This window comes from Pestalotiopsis fici (genome assembly GCF_000516985.1).
Source record: "Pestalotiopsis fici W106-1 unplaced genomic scaffold PFICI_Scf_1, whole genome shotgun sequence".
NCBI classification, from domain to species: domain Eukaryota; kingdom Fungi; phylum Ascomycota; class Sordariomycetes; order Amphisphaeriales; family Sporocadaceae; genus Pestalotiopsis; species Pestalotiopsis fici.
In genome coordinates this window covers 716154-732579 of record NW_006917091.1, presented here as the reverse complement: position 1 = coordinate 732579, position 16426 = coordinate 716154, and the positions used below count along the sequence as shown (strand labels likewise).

At 49.9% G+C, this 16426-nt stretch overlaps 7 protein-coding genes across 7 annotated transcripts; 5 read left to right on the top strand and 2 right to left on the bottom strand.

Annotated features, from left to right (window-relative positions):
* Positions 1 to 389: 389 nt before the first annotated feature.
* Positions 390 to 1264, bottom strand: PFICI_00235 (uncharacterized protein; the record flags this gene model as incomplete). The annotated part of the gene is made up of 5 exons (XM_007828816.1): positions 390 to 593; positions 689 to 833; positions 921 to 930; positions 984 to 1052; positions 1108 to 1264. The coding sequence occupies 5 exons, from the start codon at positions 1262 to 1264 to the stop codon at positions 390 to 392; spliced, it is 585 nt and encodes a 194-aa protein (XP_007827007.1).
* An 879-nt stretch (positions 1265 to 2143) lies between these two features.
* On the top strand, positions 2144 to 2962 carry PFICI_00234 (uncharacterized protein; the record flags this gene model as incomplete). Its single annotated transcript, XM_007828815.1, has 1 exon — positions 2144 to 2962. The coding sequence occupies one exon, from the start codon at positions 2144 to 2146 to the stop codon at positions 2960 to 2962; it is 819 nt and encodes a 272-aa protein (XP_007827006.1).
* A 975-nt stretch (positions 2963 to 3937) lies between these two features.
* On the top strand, positions 3938 to 5858 carry PFICI_00233 (uncharacterized protein; the record flags this gene model as incomplete). The annotated part of the gene is made up of 5 exons (XM_007828814.1): positions 3938 to 4340; positions 4402 to 4456; positions 4514 to 4681; positions 4756 to 4896; positions 4958 to 5858. 5 exons carry the CDS (start codon positions 3938 to 3940, stop codon positions 5856 to 5858), a joined length of 1668 nt encoding a protein of 555 aa, XP_007827005.1.
* An 805-nt stretch (positions 5859 to 6663) lies between these two features.
* PFICI_00232 (uncharacterized protein) lies at positions 6664 to 8300 on the top strand (the record flags this gene model as incomplete). The annotated part of the gene is made up of 2 exons (XM_007828813.1): positions 6664 to 6708; positions 6771 to 8300. 2 exons carry the CDS (start codon positions 6664 to 6666, stop codon positions 8298 to 8300), a joined length of 1575 nt encoding a protein of 524 aa, XP_007827004.1.
* Positions 8301 to 8927: 627 nt separating this feature from the next.
* Positions 8928 to 10353, top strand: PFICI_00231 (uncharacterized protein; the record flags this gene model as incomplete). Its single annotated transcript, XM_007828812.1, has 2 exons — positions 8928 to 9413; positions 9475 to 10353. 2 exons carry the CDS (start codon positions 8928 to 8930, stop codon positions 10351 to 10353), a joined length of 1365 nt encoding a protein of 454 aa, XP_007827003.1.
* An 869-nt stretch (positions 10354 to 11222) lies between these two features.
* On the bottom strand, positions 11223 to 12591 carry PFICI_00230 (uncharacterized protein; the record flags this gene model as incomplete). Its single annotated transcript, XM_007828811.1, has 3 exons — positions 11223 to 12272; positions 12346 to 12424; positions 12545 to 12591. 3 exons carry the CDS (start codon positions 12589 to 12591, stop codon positions 11223 to 11225), a joined length of 1176 nt encoding a protein of 391 aa, XP_007827002.1.
* A 1402-nt stretch (positions 12592 to 13993) lies between these two features.
* PFICI_00229 (uncharacterized protein) lies at positions 13994 to 15095 on the top strand (the record flags this gene model as incomplete). The annotated part of the gene is made up of 3 exons (XM_007828810.1): positions 13994 to 14045; positions 14108 to 14588; positions 14648 to 15095. The coding sequence occupies 3 exons, from the start codon at positions 13994 to 13996 to the stop codon at positions 15093 to 15095; spliced, it is 981 nt and encodes a 326-aa protein (XP_007827001.1).
* Between the last annotated feature and the right edge of the window lie 1331 nt (positions 15096 to 16426).

The window sequence follows — 16426 nt, the reverse complement described above, 5'->3', positions numbered from 1 at the left end:
ATATCTGGGGCAAATCAGTTGGCTGCCTGGTTGCCTACGGGGTTTGGGCGGCGTTAAGAGGTTGCTGGAAACGGCAAGAGCTGAATGTGGGGGTGGGGCGTTCCTACACTAGTTGCCACCGGCACCTAGTATTACACTCAAGGACGAACGAGCATTAATGCAGCACAAAAACAGATGAAGAGTCCTTTGGTTGATGACCCATTTAGTGTATTTGAAAAATGTTCATTCAAAGTCACGCAGAACTTGGTTTTCTTGAAACACAATGATCAAAATTGATTGCACTCTGCTGGTTTCACTGTTTCCTACATGCGGCCAAGCCTCCAAGGGTCGTACTAAGTGCCGCGGACTGCATTCAACCCAAGCACGCTGTAGGCTTCCTAGGTTGTACATTAACCAGTAACATTGAAGTAGTTTGCATAAACTGGATCACTCAATCCCGCTGCCTTTTGAAAGTCGGCGACATTGAACCCGCTCCTCTTGTTCTGGAGCTGGCTGCTCGCCTCTTGAGGAATGACCCAGTTGGCGGGCTGCTCCCAGAGCAGATTGGTATAGCGATGAGGGTGCGGAGGATTCTCAGCTGGAGGTGCCGGGGCCTATTTTACACAATGCCAATGATTAGCCATTTCATACTAATATCGTCACAACTTGAGGGTTGATTCCAATGCTCGAGAATGACCCAAAGACTTACAAACCAAGACACTGGCCCTGTGGCAGTCGTAGTCAGGGTGTATGTACCGCTGCTAGACTTTTGACCCGTGGATTTAAAGTCGCGAAGAACCGTGTGCAAGTAAGTGGCCGGTTTTCCTGCTTGAGGGTTCGCAAAGTTTGTCGATCTATATAGGCGTTGGTCAGTAAACGACACCACATATCCCGAAAACGGAATGAATTAGTATTATCATCTCTGGTCGAATACAACTTACGCATCAAGGTCTATTTTCAAATTAGTATTACACTTCCTAAAAGCAGGGTGGCTTCAATATTACCAATCATCATCCATAGATACGAGCCATTGAGAGCAGTAGACGTGCCAATGCTAGGCTGTCTAGAGGTGTCTAAAGATGACTTTATCAGCAAATGATCTGCCACCGAGTAGCAAATCCCTTTTACCTGACTTGCTCAGGGCCGTTCCGGGAGGGTCCACAACTTTGGTGCCAAAGACAACATCGAGATGAGCCGTGACATTTGGTGTGAAGCCGGCTGGTGTTTGGGCAAGTGCTGAACGACATGACAGCAACAACGCCACTAGAGTGCTTAGATTCTTCATCTTCAATCCTTTGCAATTTCGTGTCGGGAGAGATCACGCATAAAGTGTGGCGTCAAAACTTCTGCGCTTCGTTGAATCATTTGTTGTCACATTCGCTTTCGCGCTGCGAGCAGCGACTCGGTTTATCTACATGGACGTTCAGGTATGTGCAACTCAAATAGGCCAATGGCAATGTCGACTTTGAAATGGAAGTAGGCCATATTAGACGCGGCAGATGGAGAGAATCTCTCATTCCACGAATTATCCGGCTTGGCGAATTGCAGTATAGAGTCAGATTCGCCCCACACAATAGCCGATAATATATTTCTTCAGATTGAGCCGCCTTGAGAAATCGGCATTCATTAGCCAGTCAGATTGATTCGCCTAATTGAACAAAAGTAACTGAAAATAGAAATAAGATCCCGGCAGAATAGAACGTCACGATACCCGACATATCATACTACCAACATATATGCAGTAGGACATGCCACCAATCTTCCACAAGCAATAGGTGCCAGACCAATGTGACTAGCTCACATATATTTTCTGTATAAGTTTGGGCCAAATTGCACCTTTTTTTTTTTCATTTTTCTTGTAGCATTTATTTGCCATAGGGGCAACTGTTTGACCGCTTCGGATTTCTTTGCCGGCTTTCAATTATTTCCAACAATGTATTTGTTGTTCGAAACATCAATTTTCTTTGTGGTCTTTGAAACAATCCATGAAAAGTCCAACCACCAGACAAAGACATTATGTGACTATGAATGTATTATAAATCGTCATGGGTGCACAGCTCAACTGGCCCGTTTCGGGGCATGGGTGAGCACAAAGAATATTGGGGAAAGTCCAAGACAGATCAATCCACCGATCTATTTAAAACAGTAAATAGGACAAAACATTATGTGTCTCTTGGTCAACACATACAAGACCTGCGCCTTATTCGGCCATCCGATCGATGACACCAATGCGCATGGGTTCGAAATGGTGCTTTGCGACGAGGCCGAAGCCAACAATGACACTTTTGGCGAGTGCAGCAGCGTCGAGACTCGTAATATCGCCGACTGTTCATATCCACTCTGTACCGAATGCGACGCGGCGGACAAGGAGATGCGTCGGCAAGTCGAGGCCATCTTGGAACTAAACGAAGAAGCTGGCGCCATCGAGACCCCCGTCGTCACCGAGGACTTTGTCCAGCGCCTGCGCGGCATACCTATCGATCGGAGCAGAGCGCCTGGAGTGTCTGTCGAGGATATGCTGCACTTTTTGCGACAGGGAACCATCAGGGATGTTCCCGAAGTCGACCAGAGACGAGCAGAGGCCTGGGCGAGGTGCAAGAGGCGGGAACTTGGCTCCAAAGGCGACCTGCCCACCACGACGAGACAAATGTTTGCGCATTGGCTCGTCATGGCCTGCAAAGTGAGACATATCATGGCTGCGAGGAGGCTTGCCCGCGCAGAGGGAGATGGCCATCGGGATATTTTGCTGGAGTCGTTGACCACTCAGACGAGTCTCGCCTCTGTCTACCGAGCTCGACTTGTAAATCTTGGTGTGTTTGAGAAGTACCTCCTTTTGGCCGGAATTTGTGAGTTCCCGACTCGTGCGACTTGGCTGTCATCCGAACTTGACGCCATTAGTGAAGAAGTCGATTTGGAGATATCGAAGACTGATCAGAAAGTAGATGTAGCCGATCCAGTCACAAGCGGGCGCGTGGAACTTTGATGCAGCGCGTCAAATAGAGACCACATGAAGGGATATATCATTTATTGGAACGCTTAAAGTAGATATGAAGGGTCTGTACAATAAACATAGATGTGTAAAGTATATAATAGCACAATGAATACATGGGGTTGGATTATTATTCACTCATGATTGGTTGGCATTACTAGTCCGAGAAAGTGCAAAAATTATATTACACAACTCAAAATACAAGTTTCAGACGACCGGTGCAATTTCTGTATCCGTTCTATTTGCAACAGATGAAGAAGAGCCTTGAAATGTGGTGTGATCAAGATGTTGCTTGGGATAGGCAAGAACGTATAACAGAGAATACTGGTGATTTGTAACTCTTACTCCAGTATCACTGACATGGAGAGAAGAGTGGAAATGTCATAAATCTGATTATTCATTTTATCCCCATCTCTAGTCGCTACGTCTAATCTAACAACAAAGGTAAATTAAATAAAAAAGACCCGTCTCTTTGCAACAGCCGCCCCGTGTTATAAAGATCGGGTCAATTTCGTCTGGCGGCTATGAATGGACGCGTCATTGGGGGTCAGCATACCACTATCCGTCAAAAGTCGTACCTGATAGGCCCGCTTAGTTTGGCCGCTGTATACGAGGTTCGGGTCGGCTTTCATACCGAAGTGAGAGATCCTGTGGGGTTACAAACTATACAGACCAGGTTTCCCCGCATAGCTACTATTCCACCCTTTCCTCGTGCCTGTATTAGTACATACATTAAGACCTCTCGCGACTGGATGGAGAAACCTGGAGCCGGCTTGTGCGAGTAACTTCTGCTCAAACTTGGAGTCTTGTGGGGTGCAATGCTACGTAACTGTCCGAGATGAGCTTTCTTGCATGTGTTAGGAGAGTCAGTCCACCGGAATTGCGATGGCATATATAAGTCTTGTCCCCGTGAGTCTATCGTGGTGACCTTTTCCTAGGCCATCTCGAGCACGGATACCGATTTTGAAAATGACGCCCTCAAGATCAGAAAGGATCGCATGGCTCACCACCGCGGCGATGGCATGGCTGCCGACAGCCAGTGCAGTCAATGCCAGGACATCGACTCCGCCCATGGGCTGGAACAGCTACAACTACTACGGATGCAGTCCCACCGAGGAGATTATTCACACCAATGCGCAAGGGCTCGTTGATCTAGGTCTCGCTGCTCTTGGGTACGTCTATGTCACCACCGACTGCGGGTGGCCCGCTCCAGACCGCGATTCCGAGGGCAGAATACAGTTTAATGAGGACTTATTCCCTTCAGGCCCCGTGGCGCTGGGCGAGTTCATTCACGGCCTTGGACTCAAGTACGGATTGTATTCGGGCGGAGGCTACTTGCAGTGCGGTAGCACTGACCTTCCAGCCAGTCTGGGTATGGCACCCAACTCGAAATTTCGCAAGTATAGAATAATATTCCAGCTAATATAAGTCAGGCTATGAGGAGATTGATGCACAGACTTTTGCTGACTGGGGTGGCGATTCACTGAAGTAAGTCACTCATTTTCTATCAGATGTACGCCTGAGAAGTTGTTGAGTTTTTGCAAGATATGACAACTGCTACCCAGTCAACAATGTTACAATGGCAGATTACGACTCGGCAGAGTCGGGTTCTCCTGCCCGATTCCAGACAATGGCAGCTGCCCTAGATGCTGTCGATCGCGATATCAACTACTTCGTTTGCCAGTGGGGAGTAGGTCAGGACGTTGGCGCCTGGTAAGTGATTCTTGCCTACGGAATATTGATATTTCAGTGAAAATGTGGTGGCAGAGACTGACAAATCATAAAAGGGCCTCTGCCATTGGCAACTCTTGGAGAATCAGCAATGATATATACAACGCGTGGCGAAGCATATGGCGAATTACCAACGAGGTGGTCCCGTACTACAAGTACACCACTGTCGGTGCATATGCCGACATGGACATGTTGATGTAAGTGACACAATGGGATTAGAGTATTCTTGCAAGGCACATAGAGCTAACAAGCATTCAGTGTTGGCCTCAAGGCTCTATCTCTCGAGGAAGAGCGCTTCCACTTTGGCTTATGGGCTATCAACAAGTCTCCTCTGGGAATTGGTGCCGCTCTCGACACTTCCATCACGCCACAAGATTCTTTGGATATTCTTTCCAATGCGGAAGTTATTGCCATCAATCAAGACTCGTTGGGTGAGCCCGTCAAGTTGACAAGGCGATACACCGAGGAGGAGTATGATTTATGGGCAGGAAATCTGTCAGATTTTCGAATCGTACTCGGTATTTCAAACTGGCGAAACAACTCTCAAACAATCAGTGTCGACCTGGCCTCTATTCTTGGAGTAGCCTCCGCGGATGTACGAGATGTCTGGGCTGCCTCAGACTTGGGTACCTTGTCGGGATCTCAGACATTCAACTTGGCAGGTCACGAGCTCAAGATCTTGGTCCTTTCCAACATTGCCTCTTCGAGCTCGACCCCCAAGGCTGCAGGATACTACAGCGCTGTCTCTGGTGCCTTGGCCGGCCAAGCCGCCGTGGTGACATGCTCAGCCAATACCTGCCTGCCTACCGGACAAAAGGTGGGCGACCTATACCCAGCGACATCCAGCTCCCTGACCATCTCTTCCGTCTCGGCCGCGACGGCGGGTACAAAGTTGCTTGGTGTCGACTTTATCAATTACGACATTGCGCTGGCTACCGCGTGGGACTGGGGTGACAACACGAGGAACCTGACTGTTAGCGTCAACGGCGAGCAAGCAAAGAGATGGGCCTTCCCCATCAGCGGAGGTGACTGGTCTGACACGGGACGTCTGCTGATCGAGGTCGATGGCTTCGCTGCGGGTGACCAGAATGAGGTTGTGTTTGCAGCTGTAGGAAGCAACCCGGCGCCTGACTTGGTTGGGTTCGAGATCTTTGAGTAAAAGTATCCATCGGCCAAGTCCCGCCAAGCTCCAACTTCATATACTTACCTAGGTTAGAGTTTTTGATTGAATGAGGTATCTCGTACTTTTGTCCACGTTATATTACGCGAGATGTCAACATGTATCCACGCAGTTCCGCGCAAGTGTTGTAGTAGTCCTTGTTTTGATGCTGCATAGACAACGTCGAGAGGCTTATTTTCAAAGTCTAAATTCGTTATTATATGTGATTCCGCCTAGGTTGTGTGTTTATTTGTGCTTTCTATAGAAGTTACAAGGTAGTCAATTTGTTCACCATCATCCAAATCCATCACTGTGACGCTGGTGTCATTGTAACTATTGGTGTGGCTAAATCTATAATTCGCTTGAACTGGAACACTTTATCGAATGAACGTATTCCCTCGATTCCTTGGTACGAGACTAATTGTTGATGATTTGCGGATTAGCACAGTGTGCTTTAGAAGCAATACAATCTAATGATTGATTCCAAGAGCAGCTTGGGGAGGATATTAGCAAAATAATATGAATCGGATGACAGGCTGTCAGAGGATGATTTAATTGAAATCTGAATGTGACCAATGTTGTAATTTATGCTTCTGATACATGAATGTTCCTCTAACAGTACTTGGGCTATGACAACATTGAATGTATACCAGGTACGCGGGTACTTGAGTTGACCCACTAAAATTTGGTAGCTCGTGCTGTTCACCCGCTGAGCTTTCATGTCACCCATTTGGCTTTCAAGAACGATCCCAAGCTTCGTACTTTCACTTCGCTCCATCACTCTTTTCTTTTACGCACCGCCAAGATGATGCACCCGTCGCGGCAAGCGTATGTCGAAGACGCCCAAGAAGTCAGTGAATTTCCATTACCATGTCTTTTTCTACCGATGAACTGCCACTAACTTTTCACTAGAGCCGGGGCATCAGCCTGGACGAGCTTCCTACCGACCATGACTACGACCTGCCCACGGCGACCGCCGGCATCGCGCCGGAAAAGGCCTCGGCCATCCTCTCTCAGTTTGACCGCAAGCGTTTGGCCGCGAGCATAGCGGTCCCAACCGACGATGGACGTGTCCGGGCCAAGCTGCGTGAGATGGGTGAGCCTGTCACACTCTTTGGCGAGGGCCCTGCGGACCGACGAGACAGATTACGCGAGCTCATGACGGTGCAAGTGGAAAAGGCTGCCGCAGCCGGCGAGAGCGCCGATGTGGATATGGAGGATGTGCCCGAAGACGAGGACGATGCCGAGGACCAAGAGGAAGAGTTCTACACACAAGGCAGCGATGAGCTGCTGCGCGCCAGACAAGACATTGCGAGGTTCTCGCTTCCGCGCTCAAAGAAGCGTCTAGAAAGCTTAAAAGAGGACAGCACAATTCAACTGCGCACGCACGTCAAATTCAGAAAAGAAATCAGGGAGCGCATAAAGCCCTTTGAGTTACAAGGAAGTCAGACAGCCGGCGACAGGCACGTCAGTATGACACGAATAGCACCAAATGGAAACTTGGTTGCAGCCGGCAATTGGGGCGGCGGTATCAAGCTCATCGAGATCCCTAGCATGGAGGAAAAGGCCACACTACGGGGCCATACAAATAAGATTGGAGGACTAAGCTGGTTTCCAGGCGCAACTTTACCAGAGGCAGGTGTCAGTCAAGAATCGGTCAACCTAGCCTCAGGAGGCGCGGAAGGACAGGTCAACCTTTGGAGCCTGACGAAAGATACACCATTAGCAACGCTACAAGGACATGCCCAACGCGTTTGCAGAGTAGAGTTCCACCCTTCAGGTCGGTACCTGGCCAGCGCAAGCGAAGATACGACGTGGAGGCTTTGGGACGTGCAGACGGCCCAAGAGCTGCTGCTTCAAGAAGGCCACGCCAAGGGCGTCTTTGCTGTGAGCTTCAATACCGACGGCTCATTACTAGCAAGCGCGGGCCAGGACAATATTGGTCGAGTGTGGGATCTGCGCACCGGAAGGACCATTATGATCCTGGATGGACATCTAGATGGACACAGCAAGCCAATCTACGGCCTCGACTGGAGTTCTGATGGACATCGACTGCTAACAGGTTCGGCGGATGGATGGGTCAAATGCTGGGATGTGAGAAAAGTAGCAAGGACTGGCGGCATTGGAGCGCACACAAGCGCAGTGGCAGATCTCAGATGGTATAAAGGCCTAGACGATCCTCTGTTGGGTACAGTCTCGCCAGGGCTGGACGAGAAGGGCGTGCGCCAGCCAAAGAAGACGAGCACCATTTTTGTGACGGCAGGATTTGACAAACAGGTCAAGGTATTCTCTGCAGACGATTGGTCACTCATCTCAACGCTCGATGGGCACACTGGCCCAGTTGCCAGTGTGGATATAAGTCGAGACGCCAGATGGATTGTGAGTGGCGGACATGATCGCACAGTCAAATTATGGGGTCGTAACGACGGTGAGGCGCTCTGATTACTCTGTCCGAGGAGAAAAGTTTAGATACCCAAGATCGTAATAAAAACTCCAAAAAGACTATGAGCAGCATACATGCATGGCCTGGCTGCCTAGGTGCTGATATGTTACCTATGCAGTCTTCAGAGGATTCAATCTCCTAGGTTAGCTGCATAGTGCCTAACCTTAGGTAGGTACAATACATAGTGCCAGTTCTGAGTGCCCCACTTTCAGTCCGATAAGCGAGCACGGACCCCATCAATCGCGGTTGGTTGCTGCCCGCCTGCCGCCACACTGGACTGGCGCCGACCCGATGGGAAAGAATGAGAGGCGAAGAAAGACCCACTGGGATGAAGGGTCCATTGACAGCACGACGTCGTCAACGCAGAGGATGGCCCTAGGATAAAAAGATTGGTTCGATTTTTGGTGTTTTTAACCCAGACAGCCCCTCGCTCAGTCTGGCATCTACATATCCTTTGCCCTTGCACTTGGCCTTGTGCACCAATACGGAATACTCCAGCACACCAATGACGCTCAAGCTCGCGCGAGCTGAGACACGAGCCGCCAACCGCCCTCACACGCTCAACGTATTTGGTCGCTCCTGAGTCGTCGACGACCAGTTCAGAAACACCCGGCGCCCGCAAGACCATGGCTAGTATTGATCGCTACCGACCGCCGGGACGTGAGTCCTACCAGCCGCCGGCGAGACCTGTGAACACCAGCTCCCATTCCAGCCGCCCGTCCAAGTCACCCGCAAAGCGACGCGACGTACCACCGGCTGCTCCATCGCCTCCCACCCAAGTACCATACTCTACTCGGACTTCCTCGCCGCGCCAAAGCTCGTCGCAGCGTACTGGCGGCCAGTCAACACCGCGCACCACGTTGGATCCGGCCAAGATGGCTGAGAAACAGTGGTTCTTCACCGAGGATGAGGTCCTGAGCGCTCCGAGCATCCTAGAGGGCATGCAACCGGCCGAGGAGAGACTTCGACGAGCCAAGGGTGTCAACTTTATCTACCAAGCAGGCACTCTTCTCCAACTTCCTCAGACTACATTATATGTCGCAGGCGTATACTTTCATCGATTTTACATGCGTATGAGCATGGCCGAGGAGAGGGGCGGCATCCATCACTATGTGAGTTGCTATGCGTTGCTATCCTCATCTCACATACAACTAACGAAATGACTGCTCCCAGAACATTGCGGCAACTGCCCTGTTTCTAGCAAACAAGACCGAGGAGAACTGCCGCAAAACGAAAGATATCATCATCGCCGTCGCCCGGGTCGCCCAAAAGAACGCCAAGTTGATTATTGACGAGCAATCAAAAGAGTACTGGCGTTGGCGGGATAGCATCCTGCACAACGAGGAAATAATGCTCGAGAAGCTGACCTTTGACCTGATGGTGGATGCTCCCTACTCTCAGCTTTACAAGGCCCTGGAAGCCATTGGCTGTATTCACAACAAGAGCCTGAGGCATGCTGCTTGGGCCTTCTTGAACGACTCTTGCCTCACCCTCCTCCCACTTCTTATGGACGCTCGCAGCATTGCTATTGCTAGCATATACTTTAGCAGCATTTATGCCAAGGAGCAAATTGATGACATCAACGGCAAGACCTGGTGGACTCATTTGAATGCCAATGAGGAAAAGATTTGCCAAGCCGTTGAAGTCCTCCGCGCGTTCTACGTGGAAAATCCTCTGAAGAAGCCCGACAAGGAAAACCCATACCAAGGCAGCCCCGAGTTCAAGCTGGAGCACTCTCGTAAGGCAGGTGAGGGCTCGAGCACCAATCCTACGCCACTTACAGATCGCGACACGCAAAGTCCAAAAGTCCGACCCAACGGTAGCGAAAGTCGTGACGCTGTCTCTGCCGCCGTTGAGGAGGCTTCTCAAGCCCCTGGCGACTCTGATGCAGCTTTGAAAGAAGCCGCAAACATCCCAGCTGTGCATCCTCCAAATGGCAATGATCCAGGAAGTCCCAGGAAACGCCGTGAGGTTGATTCGCAACTGTCCGAGTCACAGGAACAGAAGCGACAGCGCATGAGCAGTGACGATGAGGGTGAAGTTGAAGAGTAGAGCTCGGAGGAGAAACCATCATCATCGTCCTCGAGCAAAGCCATGTCTCGAGCCAGCTCAGATGAGGATTCACCGTTCTTGCTTGAGGATGTGGCAAGGTCTCTCGGGTTATTGGGTGTTTCGCCAGAGTCGAGATTCATATGACTACCATACGAAATTCGATCGAAATAGGATTCCCAAAGATAAAGCATATCTCATAACACATCAGCATCAGTACACATACCGGTGTGTGTAAATAATCAGACAACGACAAACGCTCCAAAGTTACTGTCGGGAAATTATGGTGCTTCATGGCAATATATGCCAAAGAAAGGCCAGACGAAATAATTGTTGATGACTGGGCGAGCAAGGGCTCGTACCACTTGATCAGCATTCATGTATTCACCTAGGGGAGTTGGAAATGATTCACCGGCGTTGAGGCAAGAAGCTTCGGTCCAAGAGTGCCTCAATGGCATCATGGCACGGATTGGAGTTCTAGGGGTCTTTCCAATCTAGCATTTTCACAGTACAGGCTAGTTCTCGTTCGGTACACGGGGTTCAGCGCAAGATACCAATTGGAAGGAGATCATTTGCAGTCGCGCAATTCCAGGTTAGGTTTTCAAGCATCGAGGTGGTTTGATGCATACGAAAGAATCCTTACGAGATAGATCACCCTGTTTGTATGTCAATAATACTCTTTGTAAAAAAATGATTTAAAAGCTATAGGCGGCAAGGTTCCATCTTGTCGAAAGCTTCTGCAGCTGCTCGTTATACCTTCATTTAATGGACCATCTAGGTTCTTCTTTGTTGATGGCACTACGCAACTGAACCTGGTCTTGCTTCATGTCCATTTTGTATTTCTTTCTTTTTCCTCCTTCCTTGGGTTACAATCATCCTTTGCTCCGTCGCAACTCCTCGAGTGTATCTAAAACATCGATCCAGTTGGAGCATTCCACCAGCTTTATTCTTTCCTTCTTGCCTAGCAGTGCCTTTTTATCGGGTCCATATCCGGGCCCTGTCATTTCGCCTAGGTGGTGGACAGCCAGCTTGAGCGGCAGTGGTGCCTTGGCCACCTTTTCCAGAAACACATCGACGGCCTCCCAGGGGCACGTCTCATATCCTGCGAAAAGGGCCGGGTTCGCCAGCAAGGCGCGCGCCGACATGAGGCCGCGTAAGTTGGGCAAGTTTGGCTTTGTTCTCGTCTGCTGTTGGTCTTGTTTGTGCATCTCGCCAGCCTCGGAGACGTGCGCCGTCGAGGTAAAAGTCGGGGCCGGATCGACGAGATGGGATGTGTAGGGAAGGGTGCTGAGGGTAAAGACGTCGCCGCTGACCAGAATGGGTACATCACGACCATACTTTTCCGTCAAGATCTCGAGAGCCTCAACGCTGATTGGTGTCCTCGACGGTGTGCTCCGCGTGCGCGGGTGAATGGTCAGCCAGTCAATATTGCGGTTATTGCCGCCGCCGCTGCTAGTGTCACCCAGCACCGTGGTGATGAAATCCATGGTGCGGCGGAGGTCCTTGTGCACACGAATCTTGACGCTGACGCTGCGGCCCCGCGGGTCGTCGACCGAGGCGTCGCGGTCCACGGCCCAGCCGTCGCGCCGCAGCCGCGCCCGCGTCTCGACCACCATGTCGCGGACCAGCTCGCGGCGTTCCATGAGCGCCGCGCCCAGCGTCTCGGCGCACGCCCACGACTGCGGGCATCCGCAGTTGAGGTCCACGCCGCCGGCAAACGGGACCGCCAGACTCGCGGCCCGCGAGAGCTCCAGCGGCGAGTTGGATCCGAACTGCACAATTGTGTGTGGTTGCGGCCCCCTCGTGGACACGGTCAGGTCGCTGTCCCGTGCAAATTGGTTCCGGTTGAACTCCTTGGCCAGAATCATGGGCGACCAGCACAAGTCGGTGCCATAGTGCTGGACTGTTTGGCGAAAGGCAAGCTATAATGTAATTGTTAGTCCTCTGCGGTGATAGATGGACAATGAGAGGAGGATAGATGAATTTGAGTCGAACCTTGCTATACCGCACCATAGGTGCACAGGCGTATAGATAGCGTCCTTGGGATTTTGCAAGATCGAATATCTTGAGTGGACTGCAGAGTGCATTCTGTGTTAGTCAAAGTAGATATTGCTACATTACAAAATGTACAAAGCTTGAGCAAGTATTTTGTGAGAGGATTATTGATCGATGAAAACCAGCCAGGCTCACCTACTGGACCGTTGCGTGGAGGGCATCCGAGCCCCCATCGTGCGACTCCATGCTATCGTCTCGCGGTTGGCAATGCAGCCTCACCAGAAAGGTGTTTTAGTGATACTGGTATCCAGGAAATAAATGGATTCGTACCAGGTATCAAAGTTGCAGGGTTGAGATCATGATGGTGGAGCATATCAATCAGACTTCTTACTGGCTAGCAGGAAGCGGGACTGTCGCCTAGATGCATTCATCCTTGTAGATGCATAGAATCTTCAACATATATGATTGATTCCAGCCAGCAGGAAAAATATTGGTTGAACATTACTCTTCAGGGCCCATTAAAACAAAGATCTCAATGCACCAGTGTAATATTCTTAGAGTTGATGCTCAAGGATCAAAAAATCATCCATGAACAGGTTACTTGCGTGACACAGCAGCGCGTAGATGACGTTGTAAATATGTTGCTAACCGCATCAGTCTTGCGGGCAATTCTTTCAAATCGGGACTCCTGAATTCCTTACATAGGGAAAGGATATAATGCTTTCTCGGAAATAGGAAAGAAAACATGACCAAACATGAAATAAGTCAATCAAGTCGGACACGGAGTATAGATCAATAACAACTCCGTCATGTCTTTTGGGCTTGTGGTTGACTAAGCCGGGCGGGTGTTGTCCACGCCATTTTATCGGCCGCCTAAAGTCCGCAGATTTTGGGCGCTCCCGAGGGTCAAACGGTTCCCGTGGCTTAGCGCACCAGAGGCACCATGCGTAAATATCGAATTTCTTTTGCAATTGTCGGGATTTCATATGTTTAAGGGGAAAAAAATTAGAATTGTTTTAATAAGGACATTTACAGAAAGTGGAATACATCATGTTGTGTTTCTGGATAGAGGTTAGAAGCAGTGAAGCAAAAATGGAAATAATGTGAAGGATCAGTATAACACTGATCTGACAGGGATCGGATTTGCAAACTTGAAGATTCTAAAGCCGACAGTGAGAAAATACTGGCTACGGGTAGCGTATACCTTAACGCAAGCTGAGATTGGTCGATGAGCTCCGCAGACGTCAATGCCGGGCTTAAGGTCCGTCGCAGTTCAGAGGTTATCTTGGCAATTTGACGACATGAGTCCTGCTTCGTGGACTGCGCAATATGAACATCACGAAGATAATCGTGACTTAATGGCATTGATAGTGGATATCTGGGATTATCTCCGTCGATGGGCCGTGGTCGATATTTGAAAATGGAGGCGTGGGACTACGTATAGATCTAGAGCTATATATGAGGGCATTGTCCAGGCCTAGTTGGAGGTGCTCCGATAACAACAGAACAAGATAGAACTCAAATTCACTACTGAGCTTTATTAACCCCGGTTATTGCTATCAAACTGACATCACGACATCTGCCCCTCACAAACACTTCATTCGCAACACCATTTCCCCGCCTGAAAATTATCAACAAACGTGACGATATGCCTCAACTTGTTGGAAAAGAAATTGGCCCTATCGGCTATGGCCTTATGGGTAAGTATTTCAACTTTAACTTTCACATAAAAGTGACTTACTGAGCGGCTTGAACCACATAGGCTTCACATGGCGCGCAGAGCCAACCCCAACGGATGAGGCTATCGAGACTATGCGCGCTGCTCTAGAAGATGGCCTCAATTTTTGGAATGCAGGCGAATTCTACGGCACAGCCGAGTACAACTCGATGCATCTGCTGGAGCGCTACTTTGCAAAGTATCCCGAGGATGCCGACCGAGTCGTGCTCTCGGTCAAGGGAGCAGCGGGCAGCCACGGAGGCGGCCCGGACGGGTCGCCCGAGGGGATCCGGCGCTCTATTGACAACTGCATCACGCTGCTCAAGGGCCGCAAGAAGATTGACATTTTCGAGTGTGCCCGCCGCGACCACAAGACGCCGCTCGAGGTCACGTTTGACGTCATGAACAAGGAGTACGTCCAGACTGGAAAGATTGGCGGCATTGGCATTTCCGAGGTCAAGGCCTCGACGTTGCGCGAGGCAGCCAAGATCACCAAACTGGCTGCGGTCGAGATTGAATTTTCACTGTGAGTAGACAAATTTGAAAGAACGACAAAATGATTTCGTTTTTAACATTATGCTCTAGATTCTCTACAGACCCCCTGCAAAACGGTCTCGTGGCAGCTGCCAAGGAGCTCGACATTCCCATTGTCGCCTACTCACCCCTAGGTCGCGGCATCCTGAGTGGACAGATCAAGACGGTCGAGGAGATTCCTGAGAACCTGCGCATCTATCCTCGGTACCAGCCTGATGTGTTTCCCCTCAACCTCGAGCTCGTCAAGCACATTGAGACCATTGCCGCCAAAAAGAGCGTCACCCCCGCGCAGCTTTCCATCAACTGGATCCGGGCGGCCGGCGCGAAAGCTGGCGTCGTGGCCATCCCCATTCCTGGAGCCACCAAGGCTTCTAGGGTGCATGAGAACTCTACGCTGGTTGAGATCACGGATGAGGAATACTCGGAGCTGGACGCTATTTTGAAGAAGATTGATATTGTGGGAGCACGCTACCCTGATTTTATTCCTATGGACGGCTAAGAGGATGGGGTTCAGGAAAGTTGCACTGGTCATGGTCTGTCAGCAGTTGGATTCCTTATCGTACATGAATAGTAGAATAAATGAATGAAATTGCTCATAAATCAGGTCAAGAGGTTATCCACCGTTTCGACCCCGAAGGGTCTTTTCAGAATTGCAGAATTCTTGAAGTTAAACATCATATAGAAGCAAACCAGGGAAACGAATCAAGAAAATCGACTCACCTGTAATCGAACTGCTAAGCCATTGCGACTTGTCATTCAAGGCTGTCGGCAACGTACTAATATCAGATGCAACGAGAACAACTTTGTTCCGTGCTCAACGTGCGTCGACGTGCTTTGGACCTCAAGGCTGTTACGATGCAACGGATCATACCGCGATCAAGGTCCCTCACGATAACCGACATCTCACATTGACCGGCGCTTGCGGGCGTGTCATCTTGGCTCCGCGCGGCGAGTGCTGTGGTGATGAAAGATTGAAGTTGCAAACAGGGCAGCGGCTCAAAATTTTTGGCTCACTTGGCAGTTTGTGGGCAGGGATCTGATCTTACCCACAGTGGTGGAGTGAAACTTGATATAGCGATTTTCGCTTTGATGGAATTTAATTGCTCAATATGACACACAGATATCGTATCCAGAAGCGATTATGCAAGTGAGATGATACCACTATACATAAGGCTGGTCCCTGTATTCTCCAGCCCACATCCGTACCCTCCCCCTTACGCATCCGTACACTCCCCCTTCTACAAGTACACACGCACATAAGCAGATTACCATATACCAGATAGCGAAGGGCTCACACCGCCCCTCGAACTCCCGGCTAACCCTAAAAACCCTAATACTAATAACTAAGCCCTAATAACTAATCCTAATGCATCTGCGCATTTTTCCTATTTTTCTTGGTTGAGAAATCTTGGATTAATGGTGTTTTGAGGACATGTATCTTTTTGCGTGGCTTTCGCTCTAGTACAGTGTGGCGGGGCTGCGGCTGGTGCAGTGCACGGCCGTTTTTTGTATGTAAAAACCGACCAGGGAGGGTACGGATGCGTAAGGGGGAGGGTACGGATGTGGGCTGGTATTCTCTAGTGAAGGTCTATTAAAAATGCCGGATATTATCTACGTATTCTTCTACTCGTGGCATTTTAGTCGCAATCTGCCCCATATCGCAGAAATGGAGAGGGAGACTGGGGGTACAATTTAGCAATCGTCGCATTCCCGACCGTATCAATTTCGAGCTGCAGAAGTCCCCATGCATCAAGGCCTCTTGTCTGTCGGTTACAGGCCCGAGCGTTTACCAAATGTACAGAAGGTTTTCTGGCTTGCAGATTCCAAAGT